General features: G+C 50.9%; 1 protein-coding gene across 1 annotated transcript in view; it reads left to right on the top strand.

Moving 5' to 3' along the window:
• The window catches only part of CAMTA1 (calmodulin binding transcription activator 1), an 821,930-nt gene that overhangs the window by 253,762 nt on the left and 552,302 nt on the right, over positions 1-15,866 (top strand). The window contains exon 4 of the mRNA XM_077763975.1: positions 9,568-9,635. Coding sequence (XP_077620101.1) covers positions 9,568-9,635 — 68 coding nt within the window. The remainder of the gene's footprint in view (positions 1-9,567; positions 9,636-15,866) is intronic.

The raw sequence follows: 15,866 nt of genomic DNA, 5'->3' as shown, positions 1-15,866 counted from the left end.
CGGCTCTTGTGGATGAAACTCTGTCCACTGGTCATTCCTCCCCAGTCTGGTGCCTCCTTCCCCTTCCAGCTTTGGGTTCTGTCATTCCCTGCACCCTGAGGACTCCACCTACTTCCCATTAATCCAGGTGGTTTCCTCTCCCTCACGCCTTTACCATTTGTCAGCCTGGTGGCCTCTTCCTCACTCCTGAAGACCCAGTTTAAACGTTGGCTCCTTGGTGAACCCCCTGCTTCTCTTTGCAGCATGCACACGTGATCCGTGCCCCCAGTGCGGCCTCATTGTCTGTTTCGCAGGTAACACAGTAGCCCTGGGTCCCGCAGCGCTGTCTGTCTTCCTGGCTGTATTTCTCAAGGCCATCACCCCCATGTCTGTATCGTTAGGGCCTTGCCTGGTGCCTGGTGTATAGTAGGTGCTCAATGATTCACCAGATGATTGAACCAATGAGTGGACAATGAAACTAATGGAAAACTGAGCGGATTGCTTTTTCGCTGAATCTTTCTCTGAACATTTTTATGATGGCTCATTGTCTCTGCTCAGATTGGCACTTTTTCAAAATGTTTACTCACTGTGTGTGTGTGTGAGAGAGAGAGAGAGACGGGGAGATACAGACAGAGAGGGAGACATAGAATCTGAAGTAGGCTCCAGGCTCTGAGCTGTCAGCATAGAGCCCGACGCGGAGCTCAAACTTACAAACTGCGAGATCATGACCTGAACCAAAGTCGGATGCTTAACCGACTGAGCCACCCAGGTGCCCCTCGGATTGGCACTTTGATGATCATGACCATGCTTTGTCACATCTAAATAAGGCAGCCAACTGGCCCAGGCTTTGTTGCAGAAGTCTGGGCTGTTAGGAATTTATCCTGAATTGCTACTCACCATTTTGTGGAAAGTCCTCCAAATGTCCTTGGATCCCTGAGATCTTAATCCCCACGCTTCTCATAAAGTGTCAGTGGAGGGCTAAACTATCACTCATACATAAATATATATATATATATATATATATATATAAACCATTATTCTATTTTCTAGTTGTTTACAAGAGCTGGTCATTTTGAAAGCCTGATTTAAGGTGCTGGTTTTGATCTGTGGGTGGGGACCCCGAGCACCCTGTAGAGGGGGTTGGCTTGGCCGGCTGGGCATCTGGGAAATACATCAGTGGATGGGGACAGGAATGCATGGAGAAAGGACATTGCACTCTTGGACCCAGGGCTGGAATATTTATCATGGAGAAGGAGACCCACCAGCTTTATGCGTGGGGTGCCCTGCAGGTGAGGGATGCCCCTAGGCAGGGGTTCCGGAATGGTTATTTATTTAAATTAAGGCCAATTATTTTTTGTGAAGTGCAGTGAGCAGTGGGTTCTGGGAAAATGTGCTTCCACTGTAAACATGTTGGTTAGAAGTCATTAATATGACATTCACACATCCCTAATAAAGTACATAACACAGAGATCTGGCACCATTGAAATACCCAGAGGACATTAAGTATGAGTCTTAAAACCAAGAGTATTGGAAACAAGATATTTTTACTTCTCGTTTGGGAGTAATATAATTGCATTTTGTGGCTCCAGCAGATGCTGGGGCCAGCTGCTAGGAGAGTCCTGGCCTCCCCTCCCCCCAACCCCCAGCTTTGGTCCCTTACAGATAAAACCCTTGTNAAACTTACAAACTGCGAGATCATGACCTGAACCAAAGTCGGATGCTTAACCGACTGAGCCACCCAGGTGCCCCTCGGATTGGCACTTTGATGATCATGACCATGCTTTGTCACATCTAAATAAGGCAGCCAACTGGCCCAGGCTTTGTTGCAGAAGTCTGGGCTGTTAGGAATTTATCCTGAATTGCTACTCACCATTTTGTGGAAAGTCCTCCAAATGTCCTTGGATCCCTGAGATCTTAATCCCCACGCTTCTCATAAAGTGTCAGTGGAGGGCTAAACTATCACTCATACATAAATATATATANTTTTTTTTTTTTTTTTTTTTTTTTGGTGTGCAAACTATCTGAGATTATGTAGACCACAGATATTTTTATTTTTTGGATTCAGGAGTATAAAACAAAACACATCTCTATGTAGTTTTTTGGTTTTGTCTATTTAATTTGTTCCAAGAAGCACCAAAGGCCCCTTGAGACTGACCCTACTCTCTCTCTGACACTGCACCTGTGCCTTGAAGGCAGATGGAGGGTGGACGTCCCAGGGAGATCTGAGGGCAGCGTCACACGAAATCGTTGAAGGGGAAGCCAGTTTCTCCCGGCTGGATGAATCTATGGGGTCTCTGCAGCCGGAGGGCTCCTTCGGGACAGGGAATGGAAGTAACAGCGAGCTCGGGACGAGACAGAGAGTGAATTCAGCCTCTCTGAGAATCCCGATCACCTCCACAACGAAACAGCTTCCCCACACTCCAGAGGCAGGACGTGGCTCCTCACCTCTGCGGCAGACCAGCGGGGCACGAGCCCTGCTTCTGGGCAAGTGTTTGCCGTGGCGGTATCCACGTTCACACCCGGCTTCCAGGTCTGGCTTTGGGAGGCATACTGTGGTTTTGGCAGACTCACCTGATATCCGTATCTAGGGCTGCGTGTCCGCATGGCAGCTGCGTGTGGCTGTCCAGCGCTTGAAATATGCTCGTTCCAAACTGAGCTGGGCCATAGTGGAAAATACAACCGGAGTCCGAGAACTCAGTGTGAAAAAGCATGCAAAATATCTCACAACTACTTTCCTTAAATTAGCGAGATCATAATCATTTGGATCTCGTGGGTTAAAAGGTACCATATATTGACAAAATATATGATTAAAATTAATTTCTCCAGTTTGTTTTTACTTCTTTGAAAACATCGCCTCTGGGAATTTTAGAGGCGCACCTCTAGCTCGCCCGCATTTGGGCTCATGTCCTATTTCTGGGGGACAGGGCAACTGTAGTGCTGGTGGGCTGGCCGGGGGCTGCCTTCCTGGCTGTGGTCTTCTGCGTTGAGCAGAACGTTTCGGGAGCGCCTGGCACACAGGGCCCCCGAGCCTCGATGGCACCTGCGTCCTTGTCCGTTCACCGCCACAGCCCCCAGTGTGGTCGGCATTGGCTCTGGCGTGGGCTCTGTCTGCCTCTTCCAGAGGGGAGCTGGGCGTTCTTTCATCCCACCGCCGCAAGGTCTACAGTCAGCTCCGGAGACAGAATTGTGTGGGGCCCGATGGCATGGGCGGAACTGAGACTCACGCCCTCCCCAGATGCTACAAATCCAGGAAGGGAGAAACATCAGGGTCAGAAACGTGAGCCACAGAAGGGACTGTGTGCTGGGAGGCCAGGAGTGGTGCAGCCACTACTGAGAAGGTTCTGGAAGCCGGAGTTCATTGGAGTGAGGCAGCAGGGAAGACTCCCTGGAGGAGGTGGGCTATGAACAGGGCCAGGCAGGTGACACGGGCAGAATCCGTACATGGGGGTTGAGGTGGGAAGGGGCAAGAAGAGGCGGTCTTGGGGAAGCCGCTACGACGGCCACAGCCTGCTCACCCCGGAGAGGGGCTTTGCTGTCCTGCCTCAGACCCCATCAGCGTGGGGGAGCGCCCCAGGGCCTGGCCTTGCCTGGCGATTGGACGGTGAGGGGTCAGCATGCCTTTGGATGGTGGAGATTCACCACCCCAGGCCATGTGACTGGGCAGTGATGCCAAGCACGTGGCTGTGGCGCCCCTTGGTCCCGCCCCCTCTGCCCTCCCGGACGGGGCGGGGTCAACACTTAGGAGAGGGGCCCACCCACCTCTCTGGTCTGCAGGGAGCGGCCCTGGTGCCGGGCACATGCAGGGGCCCCGGGGACTCTGTGACAGCCTGTCCCCCGAGCCCCTGCCACACACAGACACCACACCTTGGCGGCAGTTTTTCTGTTTGAACGTCCAAAGGACAAAGTGAACATTTAAAATCTGCAAGCTGGACAGTCTTTGCTTTGGAGCCTGCAAGGAGTTCCCTCATCTTGACAGCCGCTCATTCTTCTCAGGGCTGCTGCGGCCCTTAGGGTCCAAGACGAAAGTGACACTGAGGGAGCCAGGGGGCTGGAGACACCTCTCTGGAGGTCTGCACCCTCTTTCATGTCTTTTTTTTTTTTTTTAAAACACTAGTGGCACTTTGTACATTCACAATTTTGGGTGACCTTCACCACCATTTCGTTGCAGACTATTTTTTTTTTTAATTTTTACATTGATTTATTATTGAAAGACAGAGAGAGACAGGGGAGGGGCAGAGAGAGAGGGAGAAACAGAATCTGAAGCAGCTCCGGGCTCTGAGCTGTCAGCAAAGAGCCTGACATGGGGCCCGAACCCATGAAACATGAGATCATGACCTGAACTGAAGCCGGACACTCAATCGACTGAGCCACCCAGGCTTGTTGTGGACGATTTTATCTCCCGCACGCCCAGAGGCAGTCACTCCTCATTCTCCTCCTCATCCAGCCCCCGGCAGCTGCCAATTCACCTTCCATCTCTGTGGATGTGTCTGTTCTGAACATTTTATACCAGGAGAATCCCACAGCTGTGGCCTTTCCCCCTGGCTTCTTTCACTCAGTGTGTTTTCAAGGTTCATCCATGTATCAGACCTTTATTCCTTGTTATGGCTGAACAGACGTCTGCTGTGTGGATGTCTCACATTTTGTTTTTCCATCCATGCTGTGATAGCCATTGGGGTGCTCCCGCCTTTAGGCAATTGTGCGTAATGCTGCCATGAACGTTCACGTCCATGATTTCGTTTGAGCTCCTGTTTTCACTTCTTTGGGGCAAGCGCTCTTCTTGTTTGGGTGCTCCATGGATTTCCCGGGCCACATTTGGGTTTGAGAGCCAACGAGGTCATGCACGCACTGTGAGTCAGAGCCCTGGGTCCCAGCATGGCTCAGCCACAGATGCTGACCTTGGGGAAGTCCCTTACCTTGTCTGTGCCTTAGTTTCCTGCTCTATAAAAATGAGGTAGACCAGATCTGTTTCTACTTGCCTTCCTCAGAGCCCTAGGTTGATGGAGCTTTGGAGAAAGAGGGAAAGGCCAGATAGTTGGGCTGAAGACCTTTTTTTTTTTTTTAAAACCTCTTTCCCCAGCTTCGAATGTCTCTCTTCTTGTCTGTTGGTTTTCTCTGCATTGTGAGATGTTTTAAGTAAATAGTTTCTGAATATAAGGGATTCTCAGTGTCACTTTAGTATACATGGTTCCATGAATCAAACAAGGGTTTCTGGGTGGAAATGAACTTGATTGTGCTCGAAGGACGGAATCCCACTGATGGATGCCCAGCCTGGCTTCCCCTGGTCTCTGAAGGATGGTGGGGCTGTGAAGTGCCTCCGGGTCACCGGGGAGCATGTTGGAGAAAGCATGCTTTTCTCCTGAGCACATCATAAGAAATTCACAACAGCAGTGGAGAGTGTAGGCTCTGGAACCATTCCACATTGGTTTGGGTCCTGGTTCCACAGAGACCAGCTTCGTGACCTTGGGCAAGCCACTTAACTGCTCTGTGCTCAGTTTTCCCACCTATAAAATGGGCATGCTTCCTGTTTCATGGTTTGTTATGAAGGTTAAGTGAGGTTTTCCCTCACAAAGTCCTAGAGCAGTACCTGGCCTCAGACATCATTCTACTAACGTTAGCCATTGTGATGATGGTAGTGATGATGCAGACGATGAAGTCTCCATCCACCCCCCCATCCCCTGCCCTGGCCGAGCTGACTCTCCTTACTCTGAATTTTGATGGTTCTTACTTTGCTCCACACTATTTAGCACCTATTATTCTGTGCACTTCTTTGGCATATGCATATCCGTTTCTCCAAGATGTTCCTTAGCTTTGGGAAGGTGAGTCTGGCCCCATCGTCTGCCCATCTGATGATGAGGTAGACCAAGACCAGGGCCAGGGAAATGGGCTGTGTGACTGGGCAGCAAGGGACTGAGAGTGGACAGGTGACACAGACATGCCCAGCCCGGCTGGAAGCCAGGCAGCAACATGGTGACATTTGTTGGAAGCCAGGAAGCAACATGGTGACATTCATTGATGGCCGAGTTCAGCTCCAATGTCCAGCCACTGGAGCACCACAGAGTTAAGTACCTGGGTCTAGGCATTCAGTTTACTTTGCTCAGAAAGGCTAGTCTTTTTTTTTTTAATCTTTATTTTTGAGAGAGAAAGAGAGAGAGGAGAGAGAGAGCGAGCATGAGCGAGGGAGGGACAGAGAGAGAGGGAGACACAGACTCCGAAGCAGGCTCCAGGCTCTGAGCTGTCAGCACAGAGCCCAATGCGGGGCTTGAACCCACAAGCTGTGAGATCATGACCTGAGCCAAAGTCAGATGCTTCACCGACTGAGCCACCCAGGTGCCCCAGAAAGGCTAACTTACGTGGGATGAGGGCTCCACCGAGGGGCTCTGTGTGGGAGGTATTGTTATCTTGGGGGTGAGGAAGCCGTGGCCTGTGCTCGGTGGTCGTTCATAAATCAGTGTGACTTCCTGTGGCCTGGCTTGCTGGCACAGCAGCTTGGCAGACCTGGGGTGGTGTACACGGCGCCCCTGCTGGGTCTGGCTGCAGACTCGACTGGACAGGTGACTGTAATGGTGCTTATGCTGCTCCATCATGTTGACTTGTCCCTGTCGCCTACTTGACCATGAATTCCTCAAGAGCACACCTGAGGAGGTGCCTGGGGGCTCAGTGGGTTAAGCATCCGACTCTTGATTTCAGCTCAGGTCAAGATCTCGGTTCAGAGGATCAAGCCCGAGGCTGGGCTCTGTGCGGATAGTGCGGACCCTGCTTGGGATTCTCTCTCTGCCCCTCCCCCACTCACACTCTATGTCTTTCAACATAAATAAACTTTTTTCTTTTTTTTAAAGAGCAGGGTTCAGAGTGGTCTTGCTCACTCACTAGATGCCCAGTAAATATTTGTAGAGTAACTATGGAAGGCAATAAGTGGTCCAAAGACTTTATTCCTTTGAAGGACAGTAGTAGCAGGGTCATCCGTGCCGGGTCAGGGTGAGTGTTGGCCAAGGGATGGTCATGAAGGTCTTCTTTGGGTGTCTGGGTCTTTGGAACACTGTCATAAGTCTCGAGGTGGTTGGGGTGCACCGTGTCCCCATCCTTTCTGGGCCAGTTGGGGGCACTCAACTCTCAGCAGGATCCTGGGTAAGGATGTGGATCCAAGAGGTTCCAGTTGGCACAGGCTATTTTTCTGGATGCCAAATTTTCTGAAATTTATGTAGTAGGGCTGATACTCATAAGTGGCTCAATTTATCCATTCACTGACTCCAGCCACTGTCTGCTGTCTGTGTTTTGTGACACCAAATGGACATCCATAGATAAATGGAGGGATCGACTCCAACTCCTTGTGATGTTCTCACTCACTGCGGGCATAGCGGGTGGAGAAGGATGGAGGGTGGGGATGGACGAAGTCAAGCAGTGCTGGTAGCTGAGCTGGACCATTTCGGTAGTTGCTACCTCATCAGGGGCTTCCAGATGGGCAGCTCACATCATGTCGACCTTATGATGATAATAATGGTAGCTGTGGTTGTGGTTAAGAATTGTTGCTTCATGAGGTGATGTTACCTCAGTTGCATAGAAAACCATTTCTACAGGGTAAGCAAAGTTCTCAAGGTCAGACAGCTAACAAGTGTCAGAGCCAGCATCCAAAGCCAGGTCTGTTTGCTTCCGTAGGATGTGCCCTTAACCGTGATACTACTGCACCTTCCTACAGTGGCTTACAGTTCATTAAAGCTAGGTAAAGGTTTACTTAGGAACTGCTGCATTTTGCTGTTTCGAAGCTATCAGTTCACCTCATCATAAACCACCACAAACACTCAACAACTCAGAATGCATGCACACAGACACACGTCCTCACTTCTATATGCACATTAGTTTCTATCACGCCCTTCCTTCCTCCTTCCCTCCCATCTCCCCACCCGTCCATCCATCTGCCTAATAAACGTTTGTCAGGACACTGTTAGGTCCTGGGGATACATCAGTGATGACATATTCCTTGCCCTTGAGGATCTCATGATCCAGTGGGGGATGCTATCCAAATAAACAAGTAATTAGGACGCCAAGCGATAAATCATACGCAATGGAGGATGGTGTGGTGCCATGGGAGCCCACGGGACGGGGAGCCGACCCTGCCATGAATGGTTAGGAGGACCAAAGGGAGTGGTGGGGCCTCATAGGTGTTTTCTAAGGAGAGGAAATGGAGCATGGAACAGAACAGGCTCAGAGATGAGAGAGAACAATATGCTGATCGGTCAGCTTCTTCAGCTGCAGTCAATGACAGGAACATGGGCAGCGAGGCAGCTCTCTCATCCATGCGTTTCTGCTTCCCAGGTTCTTGGTGGGAGGGCCAGGTTTCCAGAAGGAGGTGGTGTGGACTCTGGGTTACCGGTCACTGGTCACCTGGCGGTCGTGGCTGGTGTCCATGATCATATGAGACCCTGATCTCCACCTGAGTCCTTGGCCTTCAGACTGCATGGCGTGGGTGGCGTTTTCTGGCTTAACCTGCTCTGCTAACAGTTTTGCTAAGCGTCTTTTCTTTTTCTTCAAAGGCGGGTTTAGCATCTCTGGTCATAGGTGTTATATCCAGGCCCAGAGGAGGCTAACTACAGAGCAAGGGTGCAAGCCTCTGCCTGGCTGCGCTGTTGCGTCACCTTGAACCCTCTGGGGACCCTGGCTGCAGAGAAATTTGAGACAGAAGCTCCCTCTCTGCATGTTTTCATTGTCAAGGGCAGCAGCTCCGTGCTGTATCATCACCAAGATCAAGGGAAACGTGTACTAGTCCAGCCTTAATTTAACTCCCAATCCCTGCCAATTTCATGTTAGCAGATCTGTTTGGAGCTGGAGGTAATGGGCCATATCATGCCGCAGGGCCGGAGCAATGACTTATGTTGATGTCACCCACTGGCTTTTTATGGAAATTATTAATAAATCAGTAATTCTATCTGCAGTGATGTTGTTGTGTTTATAAATATTTAATTTACCTTTAGGTGCCCACATTTTCTCCATCTTTGCCTTAAACTCTGCTGACATTGCTCTTCTCTCCGAAGCGCCGCTCAATAGATTAAGTTATCAGTAGAGGGAAAAGGCTACCTCTCTCTCTCTCTCTCTCTCTCTCTCTCTCTGGAATATGGCTCTATCTTTTCTTTTTAATCTTTGTGTGGTTTGGCTCGGGGTGGAAGGGTGGGGTGGGAATCAAGCTGGGAGAATGTGACGTCTCTCGTGACCACGATGAAAGATTCGTCCAGCTTTGGAAGAAGGCAGACGAAACTTTCCAGTGATGATCTTGTATGAGTGCAGACCTGTTGTTGGGCATATGTTTGTCCCTCCTTCAAATTAATGACATTCAGTACCTGAAATGGTGTCTGATGTTTTGCTCCCACAGAGAAATATCTTTGTCCTTGCCACCGACTCATCTTTTGAAATCCAGCGCTTTGATTATTATTGTACGGCAGGTTGAATGGAAAGGGCTTAATGAAATCAAAATAGAAGCACCNGGGGGGCTGCAGCCTCGCCAGGGAGGCAGCAGCTGGGAAACAACAAGAACTTTCTTACCTCTCAGGAGCCAACGTGAGCTAATTGTTTTTATTATTTTTTATTCTTCTGTTTCAGGAAATCGCAGCCTATTTAATAACATTTGAGAAACACGAAGAATGGCTAACCACATCCCCTAAGACAAGGTAATGTCCCACATCTTGCAGTTTTTCGACTATGTACAGTAAATGGATTGATTTTCATTGATTACCTGGTTTGGCCAGTCAATTCACGGGCAAGTTGAACATACCCTGTTGCCTTTGGTAGCTTGTGACACTGAGGTCTCGTTAATTGACCTAAGAGTGTGGTGGCGGACGCAACAAGCTTAAAGACAGCGCGGCGGCCATCACACAGGAGTTGGAACTTTTAACCTGACGGCTGAACGCCAAGTCCCCCCAGCCGGCGGCTTTGAAGGCCTTGGCAGGCGGGAACATCAGGGGAAGTTTATTTTGGGAAAGCGCCCACCTGCCACCAGTCTTCTCTAGAAACTCACTCTCTAAAAGGGAAACTACCTTAACTGTCCACTCTCATCTCAATGTGTCTTATCAACTGAGAGTCGAGTTATTCTTGGCGGTGGTAAGAGGATCTCTCAGATCAGAGGCAATGACTGCGTTTGCCGTGTATTGTGCGGTAAATGTGCTTGAACCTGGCGACTGCTGCAGGCACCGAACTTCCCTCTCTGCTCGGGGACAGGGGGCTGGGGGAGACTCTGCTGACATGTGTTCCGCGGCGCAGGTGATAACTGCTTTGTGGAGAACAGAGAAGTTGGGGCTCGGGGTCTGTTGAAAAGGCAGGCTCTTCTTTCTATCCTGCTCTCAGTTTTCATTTTGGGCACGTTCCAGCTTAGAGCGTTGGGAATACGTGGCCACCGGCTGCCACCCCTTTTCCATGAGTGGTGACGGGGCCAGGCGTCTGTCCAGCGTGACGAGTGTTAGCCAGAGTGTGGCTCCCATGTGGCTGGGCTCTGGGTTTGACTTAGGAGGCCGAAGGCTCAGTCTGTTTCACTTTGGGCAGAAGCACCGGATTCTGCAGGAATGTTAACTGAGCCCAGGGAAAGGGGCAGAGATGTGTCCTCTGTCCCCTTGACCAGTTCCTTGATGCTATCCTTTCTGAGCCATAGAGGAAAGAGGGTCTTATCCTCTAGGATGTTTACTTATTCTAGAAGGTACTTTAAGCTACTACTTTATTAGGATTAGGTTTTTACCAGTTAACATCATTTAGGTGAGGACAAAAATGTCCATTTTGGAGGAGATCAGAGGATAAAGACGAGGGAGCTTAGTTCTGAGATTCCCGTCTCCACAGGTGGGGCTAGAAGTCAGCTCTGATTTGTTTCTCACCTTTCAGCCTGAGCGGCCTGCAGGATGCCCTCCATGGCTCAGCCTCCTGGGGCCCTGATTTCTCTGCTATAAAATTAAATGGTTTGCATCAGTCAGCTTTTGCTGGCATCATGCTATCTAAGAAACAATCTCCAAACTTTGTGACTTGGAACAGCAGACTTTTTTTTTTTTTTTTTCCTGCTCACAGGTCTGTGGGGTTGGCTGTGGCTCTGGTTGGGTTTAGGGCTGCTCCATGTGTCTTTCTGTTCAGGCCCTGGCTGAGGAAGCATCCACAGTCTGGGACGCATGGTCATGGAGTGCGGCAGAGGCTTACAAGCCTAAGGGAATCCATGCAGGCACAGTGAGGATCCCTGCTGGGTGTGGCGTCATATGTCACAGATCCCTTAGCCAAGGCCGTTCCCGTGGCCAAGCCCAGTAAGAACGGGGTGAGGAAGGATGTTCTTGCCCGGAGCGTGTGGGGGTGGAGGGGGCAGAGTGGAGAGTGAACGGTGGCACATATAGTGTTTGGTGAGCATAGCCGTGTCTCTAACTGTGGAAAGCTGGACGCACTTGTCCCTCCTGTCTTCTGGGGGCATCTTCTTTCAGGGAAGACATTCCCAAACTTGAATGGGTTCCAGAATCAGCCGGAGGGCTTGCTAAAATCCCCTCTCTCCCTCCACCCCTGCAGAGTTTCTGACTCCACAGCCCCGGTGTGGGGCCTGGGCACCCGTTACTTGTAACAGGCTCCCAGGTGATGGCATGCAGCCAGTCTGGCGCCCCGCTTTGCGGAGCTCTGCCCTAGTTTCTTTGGGAGGAAGGAGGTCTGTCTGATTTCTGTCTCTGCACCATTTCCTGACCCCAAACAGTGCCCTCATCTCAAGCAGCCTGTGGCTTCTCTGTGCACCCTTCACTCCTAAGCAAAACACTCCTTGAATCCAAGTGGAAGGAAAGAGCCTCCTCTTTAGCCAGAGAGTGAGCTTCTCTGAAACACATCGCAGGCCAGACATCCGATTCCAGATCCGCAGACACGTGCTGTGCTTCAGAACACCCTTTGACTGCAGATTAGTCGAACATTTCAAGCGGGGAGTTTGCCTCGTGTTTCAGCCTTCAGAGTCTGGGTTTCAGTTGAGAAGTGACTGTCACTCATGGCGTGCCTGACTCACTTGACTTTCTGGAGTATAAATAGAGCCAGGAGACCTCCCTTCCCCAGGCACGTGGGGCGAGCGTGCGGCAGGGAGGGAATGTGGGTTCCGATATTGACAGATTTGGCTGTGAGTCCTGGCCCTGTCACTCAGTCACTGTGTGACTTTTAGGAAGTCATTTTAGCCCCTCATTAAAAGCTCCGCTTCCCTTCTTCACATGCGAAATGGAGTCCATGGTGGTCCTGTCGTCATGGGGTCATCACGAGGCTCTCATGAGATCATATTTGTGATCTTGCATGCCGTGAGGCTCGGTGTCGATGCACGGGGACATCACCGTCCCTCTCGTCTGCGAGGGGCGCTCCTGGGGCCTGCTGGAGGCCGCAACTTGAGGGGACATCTGCCAGCATCTCACCAGGCTTTGGAGAGATGAATTTCTTTCCTAAAGGCAGAGGGTGAAGACAGAACGTTTCCTATTAGTATTATAATCTCTACTCCGTGTTTATACTTGAAAGCTTCTTGTCCCAGGAGGAGGAAGAGTTGCTGTGGTTGTTCGAGGACTTTCCTAAATTAGTTGTTGAGTTGAGTTTGGGTCCCCCCCTCCCATCTCCAGTATTGAAATTAATTGGTGCAGTTAACTGCTGAGTTCATACAAACCGGCCTCCTGGTACTGAGGAATTAATGACACCAGTACTCCGCTGAACGAGAAGGCAATGCAACTTCTGTTTGCCGCCGCTGCCGCCACTGCTAATTTCATTTTAGAAAATTAATAAAAATGAATTGCACCACTGACATTTATAGAGTTTCCTAATAAAATGATACATTGTTTGTGTAGAGGAATCCCTATTAAATTAATTGTTGTAATCAGTTCACATATAGATGTTGGTATAGCGGCTGCATGGGGACCCGCTCCCTGTCTCCGTGGCTTGTGGATGGCTGGGGGTTATAAATATAGCCCTTGCTCAGATTCTGCCCTAATTACAGAGAAGGTCCCTGGAGCCCCGCTCACCTGTTTCATAATGAGGTGTGCTACAAGGAGACTCCCAGGGTTGGGGGCCCCGAGGGCGGCATCGGCACCGCGACAGCGTTGAGCGTTGAATGTTTAAACAGCCATATTGTATTATCAGCAACTGGGACCTTCTGGAAACAGCAGTTTGAAAAATCACCCTTCAGGACGTCTTTATTTGGCACTTGCTGTGTGCTCAGCACTACAATAATACCATTTGGAGGCCCCAGGGAACGCCACACTCCTCACCCCACCAGGTGAATTTGGAGCCTTGGAGTTAAGAGCCTCTCCCTCTGTCTAGAATGTTCTTTCAGCTCCTCCTTCTGGCCTTGATTTTGTGTCACTTTCTCTGTGAGTTCTCTCCTGAACACACTATTTAAAATCACACCCCTCCCGTCCAGCCAGACCTCCTTTCCATTCGTCTTGTTTTATATTTCTTAGAGCACTTACCACCATCTGACACTGACGTGTTTCACCTATTTATTTGTTTAATTCATTTATCCACGACCTGACCTCCTCTCGCCCAAAATGAAAACACTGCGATGTGCCGGGGTGCTCGTGGGGTATCCCTAGGGCCTGGAGCAGTGCCATACACACGGCAGGAACTCAGCAAACATTTGCAGCGTGAACGAGAGAGGCAGAAGATGCATCTGAGCATGTGAAGGAAGAGGTCTGGGTTTGCTCTGTTCTATTTTCGTCTCATGTGTCCCCAGGACCAGCCAATTGACCTAGTGCTGTGCTTGTAAAACCTTCCACAGCTCTGCCAGGCAGCGGGATGCAGAGAGGGTACGTGAGCTGTCCAGGATTGCACAGCAAATGTTAGAACTGCGTTTTGAGCCCAGGGTTATCGTACTGCAAAGCTCATGATCTTGGCTTTTCTGCAGTACTGCTGTGTGGGTGTGGTGTTTGACAAAGGCCCGATAAATAGTTGTGCTGTTTCCTCCCACCTCGGATTTTGACCCCCTCCCCCAGGCTCCCACCGTCGTGCGGAATGCAGAGTCGAGCAGGGCACAGGGAGGCAAGTTGCAAAACTTAGCAATCCCAACAATTTATTGCTCCTCCCCTGGGAAGCGAGCAACCTTCCCTGGAAGCCGGGGACGTGCAAAGCTCAAGATGGAATTGCAAGAATTCGTTCCCAGGAATCCTGTGTACACACGGTTAGGAGGAGGCTGGAAGATGCTATTAATTACCTAATTAATTAATTAGATTTATATAGATAGCACCTAACACTGAAGCACTAAAGGTCTAGTAATAGAATTTTCCTATAATGAGTACTAAATGCTTCTTGGTCAATAAGCAGTAAAACAGCCAAGTGCAGGGAAGGCGTCTGGAAGGAAAGGGGAAGAGAAGTGAGACCTGGGTTTCGAGGGGAGCCATGTGACTCCCAGAGACACCCCACCCTCCCTCTCTGGTCTCTCTGGACCCCGCTTGTCCGGTGCTTCTTGTGCTCCCGGTCGTGGCCGGGCAGGGGGGGCACCAGGTCCTCAGTGGCCTGCCTCCCCGACTCTTGTTCCCTGGATGGAATTGGCCAGTGTGATTCTGCCGGGTGCCCAGGCTGTAATCTGCACTCTCGTTGGCCCAGGCTCGGCCCTCATCCCCAGTGTGACGCTTGGGTTAGGGGACCGTCCCCACTGCCCTTCCCTCTCCCCGCATGAGCTGCCCTGCAGTCAACCTTTGTTGCACCGTGGTTCTCCTCAGACGCCCCAGAGACTTCTGAGGCGACGAGTTCCTCTCCAGTGTCCCATTTAAGGTCGTTCTTGTACCCCAGCCCGGCTTCTTCAGTATGTCCCTTTGACCCCCACCTCAAAGCACCTACTACTGTTAGGGGGCTGCTTCCGCTCTCCAGACACGTCTTCCGTGTCCCCTACTTTTGTCTTCAGTGCTCGAACGCTCCATGTCCCGTCCAATCTGTCTCTCCTTTGTGTCTTACCTCTTTCTGGAATCCCATCCAAACACCCCAACCCGTGGTGAGCCCTCTTTGCCGTCAGCTTCTGCAGCCCACATTCGTGGTATCGTCGACTGTTGGACGCTTTAGCTGCCATCAGTATGTAGGTCTTCCTTCCCCAGTGAGACGTGGGCCCCTGTCCTTGGGTCATGCATGTCTTTTGTCTCTGAATGGCTGGTGTGCCGAGGAGCTTCGGTGGGTGCAGGGCAGTGTGCAGACTCAGGGCAGAGCAGCCGGTTTGCACCGGCACAGGCCGCTAGGCGGGGCTCGTGTGGGCACCGGCTTCACCCAGAAAGCCACCTGATCAGGCCGCAGGTGGTCCCTGTAAGTGGCACATGGGGGTGACCTTGTGGGCCCCTATTCCTGGGGAGGCTGCTTGAGAGAGCAGAATGGAATTGCAAAAATCACGTGGAGATCCCATTCGGATCATTAAAAGATTTCCCAGAACCAAAATGCAGTTCTGAGAAGTGCAGCACCATGGCTGACCCTTGAGGACACCTGCTCGCCGGAGGGTGCTCGCCGGAGGGTGCTCGCCGGAGGGTGCTCGCCGGAGGGTGCTCGCCGGAAAGTGCTCACCGGAAGCTGCTGGCCACAGGAGGAGAAATATGGTGGAGTCCATGCTGTGGAGTCCCCTGGGGAGTCAGACTCAGAGAGGAGGGAGGGCATCAGGGGCTGGGGGACAGGGGCGGGGACTTAGTGTTTCACGGGGACAGAGTTTCAGTTTGGGAGGATGAGCAAGTTCTGGAGACAATGGTGGTGATGGCTGCACGACACGGTGGCGGTACTTTAACGCCACTGCACTGCACGCTTAAAAGTGGTAAAAATGGCAAATTTTGTGTTACTTGTATTTGACAGTGACTGAAAAAAAGATTTTCATGGCTGCTTCTATAGCTCTTTCTGTGTCCAGTTGGGCGGAGCGGGGGTCAGGGATTGGCGGGGGGTGTGTGTGTGTGTGTGTGTGTGTGGCTGAT

The sequence above is a fragment of the Crocuta crocuta genome, unplaced genomic scaffold, assembly GCF_008692635.1.
Source record: "Crocuta crocuta isolate KB4526 unplaced genomic scaffold, BGI_CrCroc_1.0 scaffold13, whole genome shotgun sequence".
Taxonomy (NCBI): domain Eukaryota; kingdom Metazoa; phylum Chordata; class Mammalia; order Carnivora; family Hyaenidae; genus Crocuta; species Crocuta crocuta.
Note: the sequence above shows the minus strand (reverse complement) of the source record. Positions and strands in the feature narration are given on the sequence as shown.